General features: G+C 38.3%; 1 protein-coding gene across 1 annotated transcript in view; it reads right to left on the bottom strand.

Moving 5' to 3' along the window:
* The window catches only part of LOC102186109 (disintegrin and metalloproteinase domain-containing protein 18-like), a 129315-nt gene continuing 105866 nt past the window's right edge, over positions 255 to 23703 (bottom strand). Inside the window, exons 17-21 of the mRNA XM_018041817.1 lie at positions 20446 to 20532; positions 14685 to 14814; positions 11819 to 11981; positions 5603 to 5647; positions 255 to 430 (exon numbers count right to left, since the gene is read on the bottom strand). Of these exons, the coding sequence (XP_017897306.1) occupies positions 421 to 430; positions 5603 to 5647; positions 11819 to 11981; positions 14685 to 14814; positions 20446 to 20532 (435 nt within the window). The 3' untranslated portion in view covers positions 255 to 420. The remainder of the gene's footprint in view (positions 431 to 5602; positions 5648 to 11818; positions 11982 to 14684; positions 14815 to 20445; positions 20533 to 23703) is intronic.

Raw genomic sequence — 23703 nt, 5'->3', positions numbered from 1 at the left:
AAAACCAATACAGTATTGTAAAGTAAAATAAAGTAAAAATAAAAATTAAAAAGAAATAAATAAAAAAGACAAGAAAAAAAAAGAAAAAACTCTTCCCCTAAATATATCAGTGAGCTTGGGGTTTTGAACATCAGCTGAAGGTTCTCCTTGCCCCTTACAATAAACCTTTCTCTGCTCCAAGCTCTTAAGTTTCTACTCTGAGTCGGATACATGAAGTTGGGTTCGAGAACAGAATCAATAGACACAAGCCTGCATACTTTCACTCACAGGATTTACTTTGTTTTGTGAAACTGAAAGCTTTGGGGTCATCACAACAGGGAGAAGAGAAGATTATTTTTTTTCGTTCTTGAATCATACCAGTTTCTTGCTAATATCTTTTCTCCAAGCTTTGTTTCGTTTTTTGTTTGTTTGTTTGTTTGTTTAGTCATTGCTGTAAAAGAAATATGGAAAAATAGAAATGCTACATTTTATAAGTTGTTAATAAAGGCTTTCTCATTTCACTTCACAGCTACATGCATATCCATTAAATAGTATACAAAGACAATTTATACTGTCACAATTTATGTCTGTGCTCCATACAGTTTGCAAACCCAAAGTTCTTTTAACTTTTTCCCCTAAGTCATCTGTAATAGCCACATTAAAAGGCAATGGTTAAACTAGTGTTAATATATGTCTCATTTACACAAGTTTTATATGGGTTGAAGAAAATCATGAGGAATACATCATGGGAAGAGGGAATAATAATCATTATTATTAATAATGATTATTTTCTCAATTTTTATATACAGAGGAAGAGAACTTCCAATAGTCCTCTGTGCCTCTCCGACAGGTGTCCCACGTACATATCTTCAAAACAAACTCCTTTTTTACTCCCTTCTACTTCCTCACTCCAACACCAAACTGGTTCTCACCAGCTATACAGTATGTCAATAGTAAAAAGTATCACTATCCATTGTGTCGGACTGTTTAAGTCTTTGCCGATCTCTCTTATTCTAAACCAAATACATCGAGCCAGTCAGCGCTTCAGCCAAGTCTACTCCTGTTAGGTCTCTCTTTGTTATTCTTTCCGTCTTATCCAGTCCTGCCCTCTTCACAATTTTACTGTTCATTTCGTTTCACTAGTCTCCATTCTGACTAAATCTGACTGCATTTTCTAATTTATCCCAGTGAAACTTGTAAAAAGCAGACCATATCATGCTAAATCCTCCTTCACCACTTCAAAAATACTTCAACTACATTCCTATTCAGATAAATGAGAAAATGTAACCTCGGGATCATGGCATATCAGACTTAGCTCATGATTACCTATGCAGACCTTCTCTTTCATCATCCGTAAGCTGTAGAGTAAATTTTTTAAAATATTTTAAGAGCACACATTTAGGAACAGAGAGCTCTGGGTTAACTATGTAGCCTTGCTGTCTTCCAGCAAGGAACATCACTGAAGTACTGTTTATTACACTCTATATCCAAACTGTCAACTCACTCTATTGGTTCACATTCAAAATATATTCCTACGTCCATCTTTACTATCCCTGGTATGAGGTAACATACTTTCTCTCCTGGATCAGTCCTGAAGGTTCTTTTTTTTTTTTTTTTGTTAGATCATTCATGTGCTTGAAAAGCTCCTACCTGGGTTCATGCATTGATAGCCCTGCCAGCTCGATGCCTGGGTGAGAGAGAGGTGGTTTACGGCTGCAGTGGAGCTGTGAATCTACCTGTGGGAAGCTCTCTCTTTACCTTTGGGAAAGTATGAATACCTGGCTTCTCTTTTTGCTGAGATAAGGGCAGTTGGATTTATGCTGGACTGTTTTTTTTAAAATAAGGAACTTTTTGTCGGAGGTGTCTCTCTGGCCCCCAGTGTATGCCTGTATTCCTCTCTTGTTGCCCTGCATCCAAATAAAAGCCTTCTGTGAGTTGACTCAGGTGACTCCTTTCAAACATCTAAACTGCATAATTATTTGTACCTCCCTTCAATTCATCGCTGACCCATCACTTGCTCAACAGGGCCTACTCAGTTCCTCCTTCTCTCATCTTTTCCATATAATGAATTACCTTTCAGCACCCTTTACAATCAACTTATAAAATATGTTTATGGAATGAATGTGTCACATTCTGGATGCAAGTGTTTAATATGATCATAAAGTATTGCTGGCAGGAGAAGGCTATGAGAAACAGGAAAAAAAAAAGCAAAAGAAAGCATGAGATTGAAGCTATGACTTAAGAGTTGGAAAAAAAATATCTGAGAGATGGAGAGCTCAGTGTATTGCTCTAGGAGAAAATGAGCAAAGTTGTGTGGAGGTGAGGAGTGTGGGTGAAGGCACTCAGCATGATGACAAAACTATGATTGTAGGAGATGAGAAGGACAGCCACAGGCCAGAGTCTTCACCTAAGATGTGGGCTTTTAATATAACTTGCTGACAGAAGAGGTAGAGGCTACTCTAGGCAGAAATAAGACTACTTTACTTTGAGGCTACGAGTTATGAATATTTTCTTTGGTGGCAGAAAAGGAAATAGAGATCCAATGACTTTATGCTCCATCATGGTCACATATGGCAGGTAAGTAAAGAGATGAACTTGTGATCTCATTCTTAGATGAGTTTCTGATTCTTTTCCTTTACTCCCAGTGATGTCTAATATGTGAAATATCATATATCATGATTTCTATATGCATTTGGTATAGGAATATGAACAGTATATACAGAAGCCTTCTTTATCTCATCTTATTGTGAAGAATTATTCTTCTGCCTTGGAGGGTGAGTGCCTTTTAGCATTTGCCTGGCATCTACTAGGTCCTCAATAAATGTACATATCATTCCCATCCCCAGTCTTATATCAGAAAATATGTGGCAAAACTGTGGAGTTCTTAAGAGATTCAGGACTTTTCTGGTGGCTTAAATGGTAAATAATCCACCTGTAATGCAGGAGACCTGGGCTTGATCCCTGGGTAGGGAACACCCTGGAGAGGGGAATGGCTAGCCCTCCAGTATTCTTGCCTGGAGATTTCCAAGGACAGAAGAGCCTGGCAGGCTACAGTCCATGGGGTCGCAAAGAGTCGGACACAACTGAGAGACTAACACTTTCACTTTTAAGAGTTTCAGCCCTGGAATATGATTATCTTAGTCTCAAACTCAAAAACTTCCTACCATTCTATACACATGGGGAATTACTTACATGCTTTATATCTGTTTTCTTATTTCTAAAACAAGGAGACCAATAACCAGGGAATCAATGAGGAAGAAATACAAGTGTTGGGAGACAATGTGTATAAAATTCTCATTTAGACAATCTGTTAATGAAGATGAGTGTTTTAAATACACCAAACAAATACATGATTGCTCATAAATATTTTAAGAATGCATTTAAAATCCCTTTAAAGTCATTTCTTTTTACAAAAATTGTCGCCAATGAATCTGGATAATGTCTCCGGCCCCATATTCCGTGCTGCCCCATCTCTATTCATCGTTCAATTCAGTTCAGTTCAGTCACTCAGTCATGTCCGACTCTTTGCGACCCCATGAACTGCAGCACACCAGGCCTCCCTGTCCATCACGAACTCCTGGGGTTTACCTAAACTCATGTCCATTGAGTTGGTGATGCCATCCAACCATCTCATCCTCTGCCATCCTCTTTTTCTCCCTCCCCTAATCTTTCCCAGCATTAGAGTCTTTTCAAATGAGTCAGCTCTTTGCATTAGGTGGCCAAAGTATTGGAGTTTCAGCTTCAACATCAGTCCTTCCAATGAACACCCAGGACTGATCTCCTTTAGGATGGACTGGTTGGGTCTCCTTGAGTCCTAGGGTCTCTCAAGAGTCTTCTCCAACACCACAGTTCAAAAGCATCAATTCTATTGTGCTCAGTCCAATAGAGAAGAGGTACTTTCTTCAGAGTCCAACTCTCACATCCATACATGACTACTGAAAAAATCACAGCCTTAACTAGATGGACCTTTCTTGACAAGTAATGTCTCTGCTTTTTAATATGCTCTCTAAGTTGGTCATAACGTTCTTTCCAAGAAGTAAGCGTCTTTTAATTTCATGGCTGCAATCACCATCTGCAGCAATTTTGGAGTGCCCCCCTCCTCCCAAAATAATGTCAGCCACTGTTTCCCCATCTATTTGCCATGAAGTGATGGAACCCGATCCCATGATCTAAGTTTTCTGAATGTTGAGCTTAAGCCAACTTTTTCATTCTCCTCTTTCATTCTCATCAAGAGGCTCATTAGTTCTTCACTCTCTGCCATAAGGGTGGTGAAATCTGCATATCTGAGATTATTGATATTTCCCCCAGCAATCTTGATTCCAGCTTGTGCTTCCTCTAGCCCAGCGTTTCTCATGATGTACACTGCATATAAGTTAAATAAGGAGGTTGACAATATACAGCCTTGACATACTCCTTTTCCTATTAGGAACCAGTCTGCTGTTCCATGTCCAGTTCTAACTGTTGCTTCCTGACCTGCATACAGGTTTCTCAAGAGGCAGGTCAGGTGGTCTGGTATTCCCATCTCTTTCAGAATTTTCCACAGTTTCTTGTGCTGCATACTGTCAAAGGCTTTGGCATAATCAATAAAGCAGAAATAGATATTTTTCTGGAACTCTTTTACCTTCCAGCATATTCTAGCTTCTTCGCACCACCAAATATCATGACAAGGCAAATGGGGTTGCTTAGGAAGTAGACAGTGCTGTCTAAAGCAATTATAGCCAATATGACGTTCTACTAGAAAGATACTGAGGATTTACTGAGTAAATTCAGTTGTTCCTGGGCGTATATGGGCATGAAGGATACCCATGTGCCTAAAGTTTGAAAAAAATCTGGTATATTTGTAAACATTTGGTAGAATTATAAGCATTATCAGTGACTTATAAGCCTCCATTAGGCGGCTCAAAGGGTAAAGAATCTGCCTGCAGTGCAGGAGTGAAAGTGAAAGTTGCTCAGTCATGTCTGACTCTGAGAGAGTTCATGGAATTTTCCAGGCCAGAGTACTGGTGTGGGTAGCCTTTCCCTTCTCCAGGGGGTCTTCCCAACCCAGGGATCGAATCCAGGTCTCCAGCATTGCAGGCGAATTCTTTACTAGCTGAGCCACAAGGGAAGCCCTTGGTGCTGGAGATGCCTGTTCAGTTCCCTGGGTTCTGTTTTCTTAAATCTAAAATAAGGAGACCAATTACCAGGGAGTCAATGAGGAAGAAATACAAGTGTTGGGAGGCAATGTGTATAAAACTCTCATTTAGACAATCTGTTAACGCAGATTGGTGTCTTAAGTACACCAAACAAATACATGATTGCTCATAAATATTTTAAGAATGCATTTAAAACCCCTTTAAAACAATTTCTTTTTACAAACATTGTGGCTAATAAATCTGGATAATGTTAGTTAACATGAAACGTTTCTATAGAAGTATAAAGTAATATCAACACCAAATACTTTGTTTTAGTCTTTCTTTTAGTATATGATAGTAATGACTAGATATCAAAATGATGAAATAATTGGAAACAATAAATGGAAATAATATATTTCCTATACTGAAGTACTGTTAAAATATTTTGAAAAATATTTAATGAATTATATAATTTTGTCACTAATTTGATTATTTTACTTCACCTTTACCTGTGCGACTGACTGCTGTTACTATTGCTGTTTTCTGATGGAGATCTGTATGAAAGAAATAGATTGTTTTAAGGTTAGGAAACACTGTAATCTTCAATGAACTCAAGAAGACAAAAACAGCTAGTCTTTTACTAATTACTAGTTAATATGTACCAATATCCACTTTTCTTCCTATATCCCATTAAAGAATCACATATCCTACTGGGGTATATTTACCAATGGTAGCCTAACTTTAAAATATGTTAAACTTAATTTTGTGAATGATTTAAAGAATTATCTAAAATCTTATTTGCTTTTTACATGCAGCTTCCCAGTTTTCCTAGCACCATTTGTTGAAGAGACTGTCTTTTCTCCATTGTATATTCTTGCTTCTTTTGTTGTAGATTACTTGATCATAGGTGCATGGGTTTATTACAAGGCTTTGTATCCTGTTCCACTGATCTATATTTCTATTTTTGTGCCAGTACCATACTGTTTTGCTGACTATAGCTTTGTAGTATAATCTGAAGTCAGGAAGCCTGATTTCTCCAGCTCTATTTTTCCTTCTCAAGATTGTTTTGGCTATTTGGGGTCTTTTGTGTCACCATAAAAATTTTAAGGTTTTCTTGTTTTAGTTCTGTGAAAAATGCCACAGAAAATTTGATAGAGATTGCACAGAATCTATAGGCTGCTTTAGTATAATTTTGACAATATTGACTTTCCCAATTCATAAACATGGTATGTTTTTACATCTGTTTCTGTTTTCTTCAATTTCTTTCATTAGCATCTCATAGTTTCAGTATAGGTCATTTGTCTCCTTAAATAGGTTTATTCTTAGGTATTTTATGTTTGTGATGTGATAGTAAATGAAATTGCTTCTTGAATTTTTCTTTCTGATCTTTCATTGTTAGTGTATATAAATGCAAGAGATTTCTGTGTATTAATTTTGTAACTTGCAGATTTAATAGATTCATTGATGAGCTCCAGTAGTTTTCTGGTGGCATCTTTAAAATCTATGTAGAGTATCAGGTCATCTGCAAACAGTGACGATTTAACTTCTTGCTTTCCAATTGCTAAATCACTTCAGTCATGTCCGACTCTGTGTGACCCCATAGACGGCAGCCCACCAGGCTCCCTCGTCCCAGGGATTTTCCAGGCAAGAACACTGGAGTGGGTTGCATTTCCTTCTCTAATGCATGAAAGTGACAAGTAAAAGTGAAGTCGCTCAGTTGAGTCCGACTCTTCGCGACCCCATGGAATGCCTCCACCCATGGGATTTTCCAGGCAAGAGTACTGGAGTGGAGTGCCATAGCCTTCTCCAACTAGGATTCCCTTTATTTCTTTTTCTTCTCTGATTGCCGTAGCTAGAACTTCCAAAACTGTTAAATAAAAGTGGTGACAGTGGACATCCTTGTCTTCCTCCTGATCGTAGAGGAAAGGCTTTCAGCTTTTAACCACTGAGTATGATGTTAGCTGTAAGTTTGTCATATATGGCCTTTATTATTTTGAGATATGTTCCCCCTATCCCCACTTTCTGGAGAGTTTTTATCATAAATGGTGTTGAGTTTGTCAAAAGCTTTTGTGGCATATATTGAGATGAGCATATGGCTTTTATTCTTTGCTTTGTTACTATGGTACATCACACTGATTGATTTGCAGATATTTTTCCTTATAGTGGGCTTCCCTGGTGGCTCAGAGGTTAAAGCATCTGCCTGCAATGCGGGAGACTTTCCCTATAGCACTATTTACAACAGCAAAGATATGAATACAACCTAAATATCCATCAACAGAAAAATGGATAAAGAAAATGTGGAACATATATACAACGGAATATTTTACTCAGCCATCAAAAAGAAAGAAATAAAGCAATTTGCTGCATTTTGGATGGACCTAGAGATTGTCATCTTATGTGAAGTAAGTCAGACAGAGAAGGAAAAATATTGTACGACATCTTTTAAGTTCAGTATCTAAATGAACTTATTTACAAACAGAAACAGACTTACAGACTCAGAGAGTGAACTTATGGCTTCCAGGGGGAAGGATGAGGGGGAAGCTTAGATAGGGAGTTTGGGATGAATATGTACACACTGGATATGGATGTGTACACACATATTTAATATGGATAACCAACTAGGTCCTACTGTATAGCACACTGAGCTCTGCTCAATGTTATGTGGCAGCCTGGATGGGAGGGGAGTTTGGGGGCGAATAGACACATACATATGTATGGCCGAGTCCCTTTGCTGTCTAGCTGAAACTATTACAACATTGTTAATCTGCTATATTCCAACATAAAATAAAAAGTTAAAAACTAATATGTTAAGTTTTTTAAAAATTTCAAAGTTAAATCCATCTATTACTTTTCTCTATGTTATCTACATAGAAGACAGGGTGAAATATTAAAATATCTATGATAATGCTTCTCCAAAGTTAAAGACAATTTACACATGAATTCTTAAATTATCATGACTTTGATTATATTATTTCTATCAAATAACTATGTGAATAGTCATCTCCATTCTGTTAATGAGCTCCTTAATGAGGCCTCTCTTTCAGTTATGTCTGTTTACACTTTGTGGTATTCACACAGCCTCCATTTTCCCTTTGGCTCCTATACACACTCAGTTCTTGTTGAAGAGTAATATTATGGTGTAGTTTCCTTGTAATGGCTATAGTTCTTTGGCTACAGATGGTAAAAATCAGGTTTGAACATCCAATTTGGGATTATAAATCCTGACAGGACACTTGTTTAAACTAGATACACTTGCACAGCTATTTCTGTCTGTTGATGTCTCTTAACTAACAGATACTGGTTTTGAGAGATTATTAGAATTTTTACTTGAAAATGAAACTAGAATGGTTGAGAGAGGTACTCTGGGCCGTGTGTAAGCAGAGCAGTTCTTTTGGAGAGAATGAACATAGACAAAAAGAGATGATGTCAATCATAAAAGCCTTTGGGTGATGGAGAGAATGACCAAGTTCACAGCCATCCAGTTCCTTACTACCCTTTTGCGTTTCAGCCCTACATCATTTATTGCCCTTGTAGCCCTGAAACAATTGACTGATGCTTTTAAAACTTAGGCAGATTTTGTTATTTATGGTCAGTGATATCTAAGTATACCATTTCTTCCAGAAGTCAGGTTCAGCTTTGCAAGTATTCAGATTTTTCAAACGTGTCTTAAATAAGAGCCCAGGAAGACTTATGCCAAATATCATTCAATTAAATCATTTATAACAATTGAATGATTATATAAATGTCCATGTGAATCATGCAGAATACTGCCCTGAATTTACTGGTTGCTGCTAACTTGTTCATAACTAAGATTAACTTACTTGGTAAGCAGAGGTGCTGATAGAAATTTTATATCATTTTATCTCCAATAAACATATGAGAAACAAAAATGATTTACTTTACAATGAAGGAACGAGACCCAATCTTTACACTTACTTCTGCATTCTCGTCGTCCTAAATATTTACTAAGCAAATTGTGAACAATATTTGTGCTACAGTAAAGAAAAAGCTGTATGAATGTGAAATAAGGTCAGACAGAGAAAGACAATGTATGATCCCATTTATATGTAGATCGAAAAAACCAAACCAAACAAACAAAAACCTCATAGATACAGAGAACAAATTGGTGTTGCCATATGTAATGGGTTGGAGTGAGGATGAGCAAAACGGGTAAGTAAGTTCAAAAGGGACAACTTCTATATAAAAAAATAAATGTCATGGGGATGTAATGGACAGCATGCTGACTATAGTCAGTAATAACTAACTGCATATATGAAACTTTCTAAAGGAGTAGATCTTAAAAGTCCTCATCAGGAGGAAAACAAAAAATTTGCAACTATGTATAACAAATGTTAACTAGACTTACTATGATCATTTTACATTATATACAAAGTATTATACACAAGAAACTAATATCATATAAGGTATTTATACCTCATTTTTTAAAAAGAAGCAATTAAATTTTGTTCCAGAAAAAGAAAAAACTGAGCAAGTACCTTAACTCTAATTTCAGAAACACATGAGCAATATTAATTTCATGTAACATAGGCCAAGTCCTTTATATGTGCTTTCCCTCACTCTTTGTGATCTTATATTTTCTCACCTTCCCCGTATTCTATGCTGCCCCGTCTCTATTCGGCGTCATTCAGTTTAGTTCAGCCTCTCAGTCATGTCCGAATCTTTGCGACCTCATGGACTTCAGGCTTCCCTGTCCATCACCAATTCCAATTCATTGTCACTGGCCCCATGTATTCTATGCTGCCCCATCTCTATTTCTCGTCTCTGGCCCCATATTCTGTGCTGCCCCATCTCTATTCATCGTTCAATTCAGTTCAGCTGCTCAGTCATGTCCGAATCTTTGCGACCCCATGAACTGCAGCATGCCAAGCCTCTCTGTCCATCATCAATTCCCCAGGTTTACCCAAACTCATGTCCATTGAGTTGGTGAAGCCATCCAGCCATCCCATCCTCTGTCGTCCCCTTCTCCTTCCACCCCCAATCTTTCCCAGCATCAGGGTCTTTTCAAATGAGTCAGCTCTTTACATTAAGTGGCCAAAGTATTGGAGTTTCAGCTTCAACATCAGTCCCTCCAATGAACGCCCAGGACTGATCTCCTTTAGGATGGACTGGTTGGATCTCCTTGCAGAGCAAGGGTCTCTCAAGAGTCTTCTCCAACACCACAGTTCAAAAGCATCAATTCTATTGTGCTCAGCTTTCTTCACAGTCCAACTCTCACATCCATACATGACTACTGAAAAAATCACAGCCTTAACTAGATGGACCTTTCTTGACAAAGTAATGTCTCTGCTTTTTAATATGCTCTCTAAGTTGGTCATAACGTTCCTTCCAAGATGTAAGGTCTTTTAATTTCATGGCTGCAATCACCATCTGCAGTGATTTTGGAGTGCACCCCCCGCAAAATAATGTCAGCCACTGTTTCCCCATCTATTGCCATGAAGTCATGGGACAGGATGCCATGATCTAAGTTTTCTGAATGTTGAGCTTAAGCCAACTTTTTCACTCTCCTCTTTCACTTTCATCAAGAAGCTCTTTAGTTCCTCTTCACTCATAAGGGAGGTGTCATCTGCATATCTGGGCTTATTGATATTTCTCCCAGCAATCTTGATTCCAGCTTGTGCTTCTTCCAGCCCAGCGTTTCTCATGATGTACTCTGCATATAAGTTAAATAAGGAGGTTGACAATATACAGCCTTGACGTACTCCTTTTCCTATTAGGAACCAGTCTGCTGTTCCATGTCCAGTTCTAACTGTTGCTTCCTGACCTGCATACAGGTTTCTCAAGAGGCAGGTCAGGTGGTCTGGTATTCCCATCTCTTTCAGAATTTTCCACAGTTTCTTGTGATCCACACAGTCAAAGGCTTTGGCATAGTCAATAAAACAGAAACAGATATTTTTCTGGAACTCTTTTACCTTCCAGCATATTCTAGCTTCTTCGCACCACCAAATGTCAAGACAAGGCAAATGGGTTTGCTTAGGAAGTAGACAGCGCCGTCTAAAGCAATTATAGCCAACATGATGTTCTACTAGAAAGATACTGAGGATTTACTGAGTAAATTCAGTTGTTCCTGGGCGTATATGGGCATGAGGGATACCCATGTGCCTTAAGTTTGAAAAAAAAATCTGGTATATTTGTAAACATTTGGTAGAATTATAAGCATTATCAGTGACTTATAAGCCTCCATTAGGTGGCTCAAAGGGTAAAGAATCTGCCTGCAGTGCAGGAGTGAAAGTGAAAGTCGCTCAGTCATGTCTGACTCTGAGAGAGTTCATGGAATTTTCCAGGCCAGAGTACTGGTGTGGGTAGCCTTTCCCTTCTCCAGGGGGTCTTCCCAACCCAGGGATCGAATCCAGGTCTCCAGCATTGCAGGCGAATTCTTTACTAGCTGAGCCACAAGGGAAGCCCTTGGTGCTGGAGATGCCTGTTCAGTTCCCTGGGTTGTGAAGATCCCCTGGAGGAGGGCATGGCAAATCACTCCAGTATTCCTGCCAGGAGAATCCCTATGGAAAGAGGAGCCTGGCGGGCTACAGTCCATGGGGTCCAAAGAGTCTGACACGACTGAGAGACTAAGAATGCACACACACACACACACACACACACATTACACCAATCTATACGAGTCCCTATTTAAAATATTCTGAATAACATTTGAATTTTCTCATAAAGCCTTTCAAATATTGAATATAAAAAACAATGTGTTTACTTACTCCCCACTTAGTGTTCCCTCTTTGTTCCAAAATATCTTCATTTTATTCCATTTAAGAGCAACGATAGCCATTAAAATGAAGAAAGGTAAGAAGACATAGAAACTTATCATCAGGTTATTTTTTTGAGAGGCACGACGTCGTTTTATCAAGGCTGCAGTTTTAGCTGAAGACATAACAATATCTTTTAACTTTTTAAAAATGATAGATATCATTTTAGTAATTTGAATTATAAAAATTTGCAATTCAAATAATATAATCATAGAATAAATACATTTAAACTTAAAAGTGCTTCCCAAACTTCTTTGTCTATACCCCAAAGTGCATTATATATTTCTTTTAAATATATATAATTTAATCTTTATATGTATATTTAATATTTATGTGTTACATTCTAACTTATTTCATTCTATCCTACTATCATATTCCTGTCATACTGCACTGCTACTTAGAATATATTAGGTTGATATTACCATCTAACAGATTTTTCTATTTAAAAAAAGAGCAAAAAAAAAAAAAAAAAAAAAAAGCTCCCCTGGAGAAAGGAATGGCTACCCGCTTCAGTACTCTTGCCTGGGAAATCCCATGGACACAGGAGCCTGGCAAGCTCCATGGTGTTGCAAAAAGTCAGACACGACTCAGCAGCTAAAACTAACACTCTCGCTCTCAGCGTGGATTTTCTAGTTTCAAGTCACCCTTTGGGGAACTGCCTCATTTTGCACTGCTTTGTGTAAAAATAAAGACTAGTACTTAAGACCAAAAAAAATTATTTAAAAAATTATTTAGTGAAAATTACAGATATAACTGAGGCTAATTAAAAAGAAACAGTAATAGTAGATGAGGTTAAATTTACATAACAAATGTAAAAAGTGATATTGTTTTAATTTTGATTGCATTAATTTAAAAAGTTGATATTCCCATTGGTATTATAAAGATATTGCATAAAACTAGAAAAGTAAATCTATGGCCAATTGGTCCAAATAAGCGAAAGGAACAAACCAGAAAATTAAAATTAAAAAAAATATAAATCAAGCAATCAGAATTACCACCAAACCAATTATGATGATATTGTGTATTTTCATGGACATATTCAATTGTCTAAATCTTTGTGAACCCATGGACTGTAGCCTGCCAGGTTCTTTTGTCCATTGAATTTTTCAGGCAAGAATACTGGAGTGGGTTGCCATTCCCTTCTCAGTGGATCTTCCCCTCTCGTGGATCGAACCCGCATCTCTTGCATCTCCTGCACTGGCAGGTGGATTCTTTACCACTGCACCATCTCATGATATTAAGCGTAAACAAATTTAATGCCCTCTCAAAACAACAAGAGAATCTGTGCCACTGAAACACAGGTACAGTCCAATTATATGTTTATTCAAAGTAATTTACCAAGCTGCTGTATATCACAGAGAGCTCAGCTCGGGCCTCTGTGATGACCTAGAAGGGTGGAGATGAGAGGGAAGCTCAAGAGGGAAGAGATATATGTATACTGACTCATATGGTTGTACAGCAGAAACTAACGCAACATTGGAAAGCAATTATACTCCAGTTAAAAAATGAATTAAAAAACATCTGGTTTTCAATAACTTTTGTATATGAATCCAAATTTTATTTTCCCGTGTGTAGCATGACATTTTAAATACCTTGCAATATTAAAACAAGTGAAAAAAAAACAAACAACTTTTAACGTATATGCAGAGTACATCATGCAAAATGCTGGGCTGGATGAATCACAAGTTGGAATCAAGAATCTCTCTAACTGGGAGAAATATCAACAAGCGCACCTATGCAGATGATACCACTCCAACAGCAGAAAGTGAAGAGGAACTAAAGAGCCTCTTGATGAGAGTGAAAAAGGAGAGTGAAAAGGTTGGCTTAAAGCTCAACATTCAGAAAACAAAGATCATGGCATCTGGTCCTATCACTTCATGCCAAACAGAAGGGGAAAAAGTGGTAACAGTGACAGATTTTCTTTCTTTGACTCCAAAATCACTGGGGATGGTGACAGCAGCCATGAAATTGAAAGATACTTGATCCTTGGAAGGAAAGTTATGACACACCTAGACAGGGTATTAAAAAGCAGAGACATCAATTTGCTGACAAATGTACATCTAGTCAAGACAATTGTTTTTCCAGTTGTCATGTACAGATATGAGAGTTGGACCATAAAGATGGCTGAGTGCTGAAGAATTGATGCTTTCAAGTTGTGGTGCTGGAGGAGACTCTTGAGAGCCCCTTGGACAGCAAGGAGATCAAATCAGTCAATCCTAAAGGAAATCAACCCTGAATATTCACTGGAAGGACTGATGCTGAAGTTCCAATACTTTGGCCACCTGATGTGAAGCACCTACTCATTGGAAAAGACTCTGATGCTGGGAAAGATTGAAGGCAAAAGGAGAAGGGGGCAACACAAGAAGAGATGGTTGGATGCCATTACTGACTCAGTGGACATGAATGTGAGCAAACGCTAGGAGATAGTGAAGGACAGGGAAGCCTGGCAGTGATGCAGTTCATGGGATCACGTGAGTCAAATGTAATTTAGTGACTGAACAGCAACAAAGCTAGAAAACCGCTGTATAAATCGAAAAATTTGGGAAACCATGGTTAAGATTAAGATGACACATTAAATGTTCATGGCTAGATTTGAGTTAAAAGCACATACAACATTTTGATTGATAACATAATCTATAGGTGTGCTATTTATAATAGCACTACAAAGTGACCGTTTACATTTAATTAGGTAAAATAAAATGAAAATGTTGGTTCCTTAATTGCATTCTCCACATGTCCAGTGCTTAATAGCCACATAGACAGTGGGGCTGTAAGGATACAGAAGGCTCTGTTGGAGCAGTGTTGGAGAGTTACTAACATTCCTCCTCCATCTCCTGTATATCCCAAAATCCATCATCGATACTTCCTCCTGGTGATGAGTTGAATTCCGCACAATTTGGGGGCACATATCCAGCATCACATTGACAATGTAGGCGAGAATTGCAAATCTTGAATGAAACAAAGATAAAGAAGACCATTTTATATGTCATATAAAAATTAAATGGATTAGTATTGATTGTGAGCCAAAGCAAATAATTAAAGTAATGCAATGTTATGTTACAGGCTGTTTTTACTTTAACGTGGAAAATAATTATAAAGATAAAATGCAATGCAAGAAATGTCAATTCAATGCTTTTTATTTTATTTTTTAAAATATAAATTTATTTATTTTAATTGGAGGTTAATTACTTTACAATAGTGTATTGGTTTTGCCTAGAGGGTTTCTCTAATTTATCTCTTCAATAAAAGTAGACAACATTCTTGATACACCTGAAAATATGTAACTGTCTCTTCTAAAAAGGCATAGAAATTATGAAGCTAAAAGTTATAGCAGAAGTTGAAATTTATTGTGAACTGTGCCAGATATTTTATAAAACTGTTGTAAGAGTCAGCTTTTACAAAACATGGGGAGAAATCTAAAGGGTGAAGCTTACTTATTCAGGTACAGTTGGAAAAATTGATTTTGCTAGAAAATAGGAAGGCTAGGTGGCTTCCCTGGTAGCTCAGCTGATAAAGAATCCACCTGCAATGCAGGAGATCCTGGTTCAATTTTTTAGGTTGAGGGGATCCCCTGGAGAAGGGATAGGCTATCCACTCTAGTATTCTTGGGCTTCCCTGGTAGCTCAGATGGTAAAGAATTTGGCCTGCAATGCGGCAGACCTGGGTTCAGTCCCTGGGTTGGGAAGATCCTCTGGAGGAGGTCATGGCAACTCACTCCAGTATTCTTGCCTGGATAAGCCCCAAGGACAGAGGAGCCTGGCAGGCTATGGTCCATGGGGTCGCAAAGAGTCGGACACGACTGAGCGACTAAGCACAGCACAGCACAGGAAGGCTAGAATATATTTATAAATATGACCTTATGGATGAATCAAAAGATGGGTCAGAAGCAGAATAAGGAATCTAGGGATAAGTTCAAGCAAAATTAAATTGAAATTAAACAATAAAGGAATGGAACATAAAAGAAACTGTAAATAACAGGATGTGTAAATAGGAAGTAAATTTTGATACAAGACACACAGATCAATTTTTCCAGGATTGCTATAGAAAATATGAAGCATCAAGATAATGGGAGATACTAACTACCCTTTTAAAGCTAAACACATATTTAGAAAATCCTAAATAGGGCACAGAATTTCTATAATTCAGGTGATGATTTCACAATGGCTAGACAAATAAAAGCGCAAATGGAAAATGTGACCAGACACACTGAAATGCTATTATTAATTAAAAAAATGAAAATTAGCAATAAATTCAGCATGTTAGAAGATATTAGTAAACTAAGAAGCCCATCTGGCCTGAATTTGAAGAAATGTTTTCATTCCTGATAGGTGCAGAAAAACATATAATATTTCCTGAAGACAGGCAATATTTATTAAAATTCAAATTATGCATATATTTGGCCCATCAGATATCAATGCAATCAATTTATGAAATCAAATAACTCTGCAAAGTGAATGTACAGCAGCGTCCACTGTACCACTATTTACAACAGTTAAATAAAAATTCAGTATTATACAAAAGTCCATCAGTGAATGACTTCAAATACAGAAAGAACCATAGAGAAAAAAAACTGAAGTCACTGATCTGAGACAGATTTCAATGGACAGAGATCTCTGCTGTTAAAAATGTATTAGATTATGAGTAATGTGTAATAGAAATAAAGTTTGTGAGTGTTTTGTATATATCAGTTATCAGTTCAATTCAGTTCAGTTCAATCACTCAGCCATGTTCAACCCCATGGACTGCAACACACCAGGCTTCTCTGTCCTTCACCAATACCTGGAGCTTGCTCAAACTCATGTCCATCGAGTTGGTGATGCCTTCCAACCCTCTCATCCTCTGTCATCCCCTTCTTCTGCCTTCAATCTTTCCCAGCATCAGAGTCATGCACTCAATTATAAGCAGTATTTATATTTCTGTATACATATATAAATATATGTATATACTAACTCCAAAAAGAATGAAAAGATGGAGCCAAAGCAAAAACAACACCCAGTTGTGGATGTGATTTGTGATGGAAGTAAAGTCTGATGCTATAAAGAGTAATATTGCATAAGAACTTGGAATATTAGGTCCATGAATCAAGGCAACTTGGAAGAAGTCAAATAGGAGATGGCAAGAGAGAACGTTGACATTTTAAGAATCACTGAACTAAAATAGACTGGAATGGGTGAATTTAACCCAGATGACCATTATACCTATTACCGTGGGCAAGAATCACTTAGAAGAAATGGAGTAGCCATCATAGTCAACAAAGAGTCTGAAATGCAGTACTTGGATGCAGTCTCAAGAATGACAAGATGATCTCTGTTTGTTTCCAAGGTGAACCGTTCAGTACCACAGTAATCCAAGTCTATGCCCCAAAGAGTAATGCTGAAGAAGCTTAAGTTGAACAGTTCTATGAAAACCTACAAGACCTTCTAGAACTAACACTGAAAAAAGATGTCCTTTTCATTATAGGGGACTGGAATGCAAAAGAAAGGAGTCAAGAAATACCTGGAGTAATGGGAAAATTTGGCCTTGGAATGAAGCAGAATGAAGCAGGGCAAAGGCTAAGAGAGTTTTGCCAAGAGATTGCACAGGTCATAGCAAACACCCTCTTCCAACAACACAAGAGAAGACTCTACACATGGGCATCACCAGATGGTCAATACCAAGACCAGATTGATTATATTCTTTGCATACAAAGGTGGAGAAGCTCTATACACTCAGCAAAAACAAGACGGGGAGCTGACTGTGGCTGGGATCATGAGCTCCTTATTGCTAAATTCAGACTGAAATTGAAGAAAGTGGAGAAAACCACTAGACCATTCAGGTATGACCTAAATCAAATCCCTTATGACTGTACAAGGGAAGAGACAAATAGATTCAGGGGATTAGACTGAGAGACAAGAGTGCCCGAAGAACTATAGATGAAGGCTCCTTACATTGTACAGGAGGCAGTGATCAAGACAATCCCGAAGAAAAAGAAATGGAAAAATGCACAATGATTGTCTGAGGAGGCCTTACAAGTATCTGAGAAAAGAAGAAAAGCTAAAGTCAAAGGAGAAAGGGAAAGATATACCCATTTGAATACAGAGTGCCAAAGAATAACAAGGAGAAGTAAGAGAGCCTTCCTCAGTGATCAGTGCAAAGAAATAGAGGAAAACAACAGAATGGGAAAGACTAGAGATCTTTTCAAGAAAATTAGAGATGCTAAGAGAACATTTCATGTAAAGATGGGCTCCATAAAGGACAGAAATGGTATGGACCTGACAGAAGCAGAAGATATTAAGAAAAGCGGAGAGAGGAGCGGCAACTAGTTCAGTGTGCCGGACGCATAGCTGCAGGGTGCCGGAGATGAAGCTGGAGAGGACCAACCTGGAGGCCTTGTAGTTAAAAAAAAAAAAAAGTGGCAAGAAAACACAGAAGAACTATACGAAAAAGTTCTTTACGACTGAGATAATCACGATGGTGTGATCACTCACCTAGAGCCAGACATCCTGGAATGTGAAGTCAAGTGGGCCTTAGGAAGCATCACTATGAACAAAGCTAGTGGAGGTGATGGAATTCCAGTTGAGCTATTTCAAATCCTAAAAGATGATGCTGTGAAAGTGCTGCACTCAATATGCCAGCAAATTTGGAAAACTCAGCGGTGGCCACAAGAATGGAAAAGGTGAGTTTTCACTCCAGTTCCAAAGAAAGGCAATGCCAAAGAATGCTCAAACTACCACAAAATTGAACTCATCTCACACCTTAGCAAGAGCAACGGCACCCCACTCCAGTACTCTTGCCTGGAAAATCCCATGGATGGAGGAACCTGCTGGGCTACAGTCCATGAGGTCTCTAAGGGTCAGACACGAAGGAGTGACTTCACTTTCACTTTTCACTTTCATGCATTGGAGAAGGAAATGGCAACCCACTCCAGTGTTCTTGCCTGGAGAATTCCAAGGACAGGGGAGCCTGGTGGGCTGCCATCTATGGGGTCGCACAGAGTCAGACACGACTGAAGCGACTTAGCAGTAGCAGCACACCCTAGCAAAGTAATACTCAAAATTCTCTAAGCCAGGCTTCAGCAGTACATGAACTGTGAACTTCCAAAGTTCAACCTCGATTTAGAAAGGCAGAGGAACCAGAGATCAAATTACCAACATTCGTTGGATCACTGACAAAGCAAGAGTGTTCCAGAAAAACATCTATTTCTGCTTTATTGACTATGCCAAAGCCTTTGACTGTGTAAATCACAATAAATTGTGGAAAATTCTTCAAGAGATGGGGAAACCAGAACAGCTGACCTGCCTCCCGAGAAATTTGTATACAGGTCAAGACAGCAACAGTTAGAAACGGACATGGAACAACACACAGGTTCCAAGTTGGGAAAGGAGTATGTCAATGCTGTATATTGTCACCATGCTTATTTAACTTATACGCAGTATACCTCATGAGAAATGCTGGACTTGATGAAGCGCAAGCTGGAGTCAATATCACCAGGAGAAATATCAATAACCTCAGATATGCAGATGATACCACCCTTATGGCAGAAAGTGAAGAGGAACTAAAAATTCTCTTGATGAAAGTGAAAGAGGAGAGTGAAAAAGTTGGCTTAAAGCTTAACATTCCGAAATGAAGATCATGGCATCTGGTCCCATCACTTCATGGCAAGCAGATGGGGAAACAGTGGAAAGTGTCAGACTTTATTTTTTGGGGCTCCAAAATCACTGCAGATGGTGATTGCAGCCATGAAATTAAAAGACTCTTGCTCCTTGGAAGAAAAGTTATGACCATCTTAGACAGCATATTCAAAAGCAGAGACATTACTTTGCCAACAAAGGAGCATCTAGTCAAAGCTATGATTTTAGTAGTAGTCATGTATGGATATGAGAGTTGGACTATAAAGAAAGCTGAGGGCAGAAGAATTGATGCTTTTGAACTGTGGTGTTGGAGAAGACTCTTGAGAGTCCTTTAGACTGCAAGGGGATCCAGTTCATCCTAAAAGAAATCAGTACTGAATGTTCATTGGAAGAACTGATGTTGAAGCTGAAACTCCAATACTTTGGCCACCTAATGCGAAGAACTGATTCACTGGAGAAGACCCAGATGCTAGCAAGGATTGAACGTGGGAGGTGAAGGGGATGACAGAGGGTGAGATGGTTGCATGGCATCACTGACTCAATGGATATGAGTATGAGTAAACTCTGGGAGTTGGTGATGGATAGGGAGGCCTGGCATGCTGCAATCCTTGGGGTCACAAAGAGTTGGACATGACTGAGTGACTGATCTGAACTGAACTGATATAGATGTAACACTAAATATATCTATTTCCAAAAGTATGCAGTCTCTATCCAAGATTATAATAGCTTATGTTTCATATTGCATTTTTGTACAAAGTTTAAAAGTTTTTAGCTCATGAATTGTGCAATGATCTGATAGAATACATAGAACATGTACACATGTATAAATAATGAAATTTGGTTTCTACATTTAACTGAAATTCTCCAAAGAAATTTCCACATCCATAAATCTGAAGCTTATTATTATCTTGTAAAATGTTATGATATGTATTTTAAAACTATACATAAAATAGAGTAACAATTACATACCCCATGTCCTTTACATTTGGCAAGTGGGTCACAATGTTGATACTGATCGTATTCATGAAGTAACGTGCAAGCTCCTCGCTGACAAAACTAAAATGATGAAACAACCATCAACTTTAAAGTCAGGAATTCATTAACTGTACTTAGTATAAGAAATTAGATACACAATATGATATATACTTAGGATGAACTTGAATTTCGTAACATCTACTCATTCATTCTAATAAAAAACTTGAAGTCAAAATGGTACATTATTACTTTATCAAACATCAAGTTTTTACAATAAGATATTGCTTCCATTCGGAGAAGGCAATGGCACCCCACTCCAGTACTCTTGCCTGGAAAATCCCATGGACGGCGGAGCCTGGTGGGCTGCCGTCTGTGGGGTCGCACAGAGTCGGACACGACTGAGCGGCTTCACTTTCACTCTTCACTTTCATGCATTGGAGAAGGAAATGGCAACCCACTCCAGTGTTCTTGCCTTGAGAATCCCAGGGACAGGGGAGCCTGGTGGGCTGCTGTCTATGGGGTCGCATAGTGTCAGACACAACTGAAGTGACGTAGCAGCAGTAGCAGCAGCATTGCTTCCATTGAAGGAGGAGGCTTGTGAGTTTACTAATAGCCAATGAAAATTATTAAAGTATTGTAATTTGGTATGTTACAGGAGGGTTTTATTTTAATGTGGAAAGGATTTTAAAAATAAAATACGAGAAAAGTCCATTCAGTGCTTTTCAAGTGTCATAGAGATTTTCTCTAATTTGTCTCCTCAATAAAAGTAGACAACATTCTTGATATACCAGAAAACATCAAACTTTTCTATGTCTTTTCTACAAGGCATAGAAATTATGAAGCTAAAAATTATAACTGGTATAAGAACAAAGCAAGCCAAATTTTAACGAGCATTTGAAATGGGCCTTTGAACTTTCTATGCATTTCTATATATATGCTCACATTGACCTTGAGAGGGAGATATTTTTATCCACATTTTACATTTGATGAGAATTAAATGTACACTTTTTAGGTCATGTCACCACTGACTGACAGAGCCAATATTCAGTGCAAGAACTACTTTAATCATAGAGCCCATTGATCAGTGCTCAATACCAGTGCTTCAACCAGTCATTTTTACATTCTCCTAACTTTATAACAGTATCCCTTGTCTTTCACAAAAGCAATGTTCTCCTTCATACCTAGCTTTATCTATCTTTGAGTTTGAAAGAGAAATTATACCCAAGTCATAGGTTATAAGGATGAAATAATTTATTACACAAAAAGGAACAAAAATAGTTTGGGACATAGTAAATGCTCACTAAATACAAATATGTGTTTTATTTATTTAACCTGATTTTGATGTAGACTGCATGTTAATATTCCTCTATCAAAATATTAATTTAATTTGAATACTTTGGAGGACATGTTCTAAGATTATCTGCCCACTTTTCTCAAGTTATCTGATAGAATATCCAACAGATGATGAAGTCTAAAACATGTTATTTTCTATCACTATTGGTAAGTAAATATACGGACAAAGGTGCATCTAGTCAAAGCTATGATTTTTCCTGCAGTCTTGTAGGATGTGTTCAGTTCAGTCACTCAGTCATGTGCGACTCTTTGCGACCACATGAACTGCAGCACGCCAGGCCTCCTTGTCCATCACCAACTTCCGGAGTCCACCCAAACCCATGTCCATTGAGTCGGTGATGCCATCCAACCATCTCATCCTCTGTCGTCCCCTTCTCCTCCTGCCTTCAATCTTTCCCAGCATCATGGTCTTTTCAAATGAGTCAGCTCTTCACTCCAGTGGCCAAAGTATTTGAGTTTCAGCTTCAACATCAGTCCTTCCAATGAATATTCAGGACTGGGAGGGATTGTGGGCAGGAAAAGGCGACAACAGACAATGAGATGGCTGGATGGCATCACCGACTTGATGCACATGAGTTTGGGTGAACTTCGGTAGTTGGTAATGGACATGACGGAGAGACTGAACTGAACTGAGGTAAGAATGGGTGAGAAAAAGGGAGAAATTTCATTTACTTTTTCATTGATTAGCTTATCTACTTTTGGACAGGCACATGCCCCAAACACATTCCTTTTCAAGTTTGAAACGAATGTGCTGAGATGTGGTTATCATCCTTCATATTCCTATGGGGACTAGAATCAGTTAGATAAACTATTCTGATGGCTGTTTCATATTGCTTAAAGCAGTGGTCCCCAATATTTTTGGCACCAGGGACAGGTAATGTGAGTGATGGGGAGCGATGGGGAGTGGCAGGCAAAGCTTTGCTTGCTTTCTTGGCAGTTACTTACTGCTGTGTGGCCTGGTTCCTATTAAGGGTTGGGGTGGCTATTCCTGGCTATTTCTAACAGCAATATAATTTTGTTGTTAATGCTTATTGATTTTCTTTTCTTTGGAATTGAGATTTTCCTGGTTCATGGTATGAAGAGTGTGATTTTTGATTGAAACCTCGATTTTGATTACTGTGTTATGAGATTCTGGTTAAACCTTGTGGTTAAACCTGGTTAAACCTTCTGGTTCAGCAGTTCTCCTCTGTTACAACTCTGAAGTAGGGGAAAGGAACACTGCCTCATTTTTGCCAGGTAATGCTGAAAGTTGGAGAAGGGAATGGCAATGCACTCCAGTATCCTTGCCTGGACAATGCCATGGACAAAGGAGTCTGGTGGGCTACAGTACAAGGAGTCACAAAGAGTTGTGCAAGACTGAGCGGCTATCATTCAGTCAGCATTGGAAGTACAGAATCCAGAATGAGAAGGGCTCCTTATTACTGCAAGTGGCTGGGGAGAACAGGCTCTCCACAAATCCTCTGTTCTACCACCCTGGTGAGAGTAGAAGTGTAGCTACAATTTTATCTATATCCTTTGGCTGCAGTAGAGAATCCATTGTTTAAAAGTGTACCATCTTGCTAAGCTGTTCACTTGGCTAAAGTCAGGCTTTCCTTTATGACTTGTTTCTGTCTGTTTCATTTCTGAGTTTCTGGCTTCTCTGGCACTCAGTTTGGGAGATATAAGGCTAAAAGCAAAGAGATCACATTGTTATTTATGTTTTTCCACAGGTACTGAGGTGCCTAGCTGATCTGCTGAAAGAATCTTTCAGGTTTTGGAATCTTCTTATGTTTATTTTACATTTAATATCCAGGACTCTTAGCTACAATTAATCATAAGAATAGAAGAAATTATGTCTAGTCTGTCCTGGAACTTCAAATCTATCCAGTAGTTTTAACCATGATATAATATATTTATCAA

This window comes from Capra hircus, chromosome 27, assembly GCF_001704415.2.
Source record: "Capra hircus breed San Clemente chromosome 27, ASM170441v1, whole genome shotgun sequence".
Lineage (NCBI taxonomy): Eukaryota > Metazoa > Chordata > Mammalia > Artiodactyla > Bovidae > Capra > Capra hircus.
Note: the sequence above shows the minus strand (reverse complement) of the source record. Positions and strands in the feature narration are given on the sequence as shown.